Source organism: Primulina tabacum, chromosome 16 (assembly GCF_025594145.1).
Source record: "Primulina tabacum isolate GXHZ01 chromosome 16, ASM2559414v2, whole genome shotgun sequence".
In the NCBI taxonomy this organism is placed as follows: domain Eukaryota; kingdom Viridiplantae; phylum Streptophyta; class Magnoliopsida; order Lamiales; family Gesneriaceae; genus Primulina; species Primulina tabacum.
Genome location: NC_134565.1, coordinates 6,346,952 through 6,349,543, shown reverse-complemented (window position 1 = coordinate 6,349,543; position 2,592 = coordinate 6,346,952). Strand labels below are relative to the sequence as shown.

At 34.7% G+C, this 2,592-nt stretch overlaps 1 protein-coding gene across 1 annotated transcript; it reads right to left on the bottom strand.

The window, feature by feature from the left end:
* Positions 1–1,404, bottom strand: LOC142530193 (uncharacterized). The gene is made up of 2 exons (XM_075635991.1): positions 419–1,404; positions 1–104 (listed from the first exon to the last, which is right to left on the bottom strand). The coding sequence occupies exons 1-2, from the start codon at positions 1,344–1,346 to the stop codon at positions 70–72; spliced, it is 963 nt and encodes a 320-aa protein (XP_075492106.1). The 5' UTR covers positions 1,347–1,404; the 3' UTR covers positions 1–69.
* Between the last annotated feature and the right edge of the window lie 1,188 nt (positions 1,405–2,592).

Below are 2,592 nucleotides of genomic sequence, written 5' to 3'. Positions count from 1 at the left end.
GAGACATTACAAAGAACTGAAGGAGATACATTCCCAAACTTGCTCAGCACATATAGATTGCCAACTCGTCTACCCATCCCAATCATCGTGGCTTGGTTGGTATCCTGTATTTTACAAATGTCAGCAAGAAAACACACTGAACAAGAAAGTGATTTAGTAAGGGCAGTAATGGAAAGCAAATTGAATTGAAATTGTGGTACGTATAGGACGTCATTAAGAACAAGATTACTGGCCAGTTGAACCGAACCAACATGAGTAACATTAATTGAAAATTTATTTGGAAGAACTACTTTGGAATTGATTTGTTTGATTGTGGTAAAAAGAGACATGGAGCAACAAATATGATGTGTAGCTCCTGTATCCATTACCCAATCCAAGCGCTGAATAACAGAAGAAGAATCAAACAAAGAAAAAATACCATTGAAGCAAGACACTGAGGACTCGTGCTGTTGTTGTTCCAAAGTGGAATTACTCATTGTTTGAATCTTGGAGCTCAAGAGTTCAATTAGCTGATTACACTGACTATGAGTGAGAGAATCAACAGATGCAGTTGAAACAGGTTCTGGAGAAACATTAGTTTGACATGCTTGAGCTCTTCCAGAAAATGGCTTTAATCCAAACTTGGGGTGTCCAGGAGGAAAGCCATGCAACTTGTAACACTTGTCTACTGTGTGATTAGTGTAGTTGCAATGAGAACAAACCTTATCACTTTTACCTTTGGTACTGATAAACTTTCTGGGGGTACCTACAGCAGCGGATGCACTCGAGGCAAATGAAGTGTCAAGGTCCAGTTTGGTAGTACCAGCAGTAATGGACCTCTGTCTCTCCTCCTGAGTTACAAGAGAAAATACCTTGGCAATACCAGGGAGAGGATCAATTAACAAGATTTGTGTGCGCACCTGTGTATAAGAATCATTCAAACCCATTAGAAACTGCATAACACATTCCTGATTGTGGTAATTCACCCAATCTTTCATCGATCCACAGCTGCAAAGTGAAGCCGGCTGATAATCTTTCAATTCATCCCAAAGTGTTCGCAACTTTGTGTAATAAGAATTAACATTTAGAGATCCTTGATTGAGAGCACTGAGTAGTTTCTTAATTTGATAAATCCTTGGCGCATTGCTCTGTTTGAACCGATCACGAAGATCAGCCCAAACCTCGTGACTAGTAGACATATACATGAGACTATCATCAATTTCACGAGCAACCGCATTCAAAATCCATGAGATCACCATACTATTACATCGAACCCAAGCGCCGTACAAGAGATCATCGGGTGAAGGGCGAACCATAGTATTATCCACAAAAACAAATTTATTCTTGGCAATTAAAGCCATGGCCATAGCTCTGCTCCAGGTGTTATAATTGGAACCAGAAAGCGGATGAGATACAAGAATAAGACCTGGATGATCGCCATTTAGGAAGTACGGATTACTTGAATCTTCAGCAAATGTGCGATTCGCGGAAGCAAGATTTGAGCTGCTGTTACTCGGCTGACCTCCAGCTTTCACCATTATGAGAAATCGAATTAATCAAGGAATGAAGCTGATGATTTTGAAGTCGAAGCGAAGATCAATCAGAGTTTTGCTCTGATACCATATTAGGAAAATGAATTTATTGATAAGGAAACCACAAAATTCATGTTGCGGTTAAGATCAATTACAGAAGAACACATCTTATTCATTTGGGCTACCTAACTCCCACTATTTATACTACTCAACTAATATACTGTGTGTGTGCTGACTATACACTGTGTAAGTGAGTCACTAATTACACATCAGCTCCATGATAAAAAATTAACTAAATCGAATATATATATATATATATATATATATATATCTTTGGGTACTAATCTTTGGGTACCGTCTGGTACGTGAGATATATTAGATATTGACAAAAAAAGTAAAAAATGTATGTAATATGAGTGATATTAAGAAATACATTAGACATAAGGTAAGCTCTGTAATGTAATCACTTATGTAATATTGTTTGATGTATAAGTTGAATTAGAGTTATGCATTCCATAATTATTTTATTATTTACACAAAACAGTAATTATATAAGTGTACGAATATATATATATATATATATATATATATATATATATGTATATATTATATCTATCATACACAATTATGTGATCATCCCATGTTACTGATGAGGTATTATATTATAAAGTACACTTGTGATTATGATTGAGTTAAGACTCTTAATTATCTTGTTCATTATATTCCATCACATTATAATGGTGGGAAAATATATTATTTTTAGATAATAAATACTATACAATTTTAGGATCATATTTAAAAATTTGTTTTTGCTTTTTTATATATAATATTTATTAATATTATTTGAGCAAAATCATCACCTGTCTCGCCTGCCTAGGTGACCTGCCCTAATTAGAACAGGGCAAGCAAAAGGCCACTTAAACTAGACACTTTTTCCCATCCGCATCGACAAATTTTTAATCTATATATAAATATTAGTCACTTTGTTCACACACAGAGAATTTCAGAGATCGTATTATACTCAAGAACTTTAGAGATGTCTTTATATAAATTATTTTAAAAAATTATTTATAATAACTAT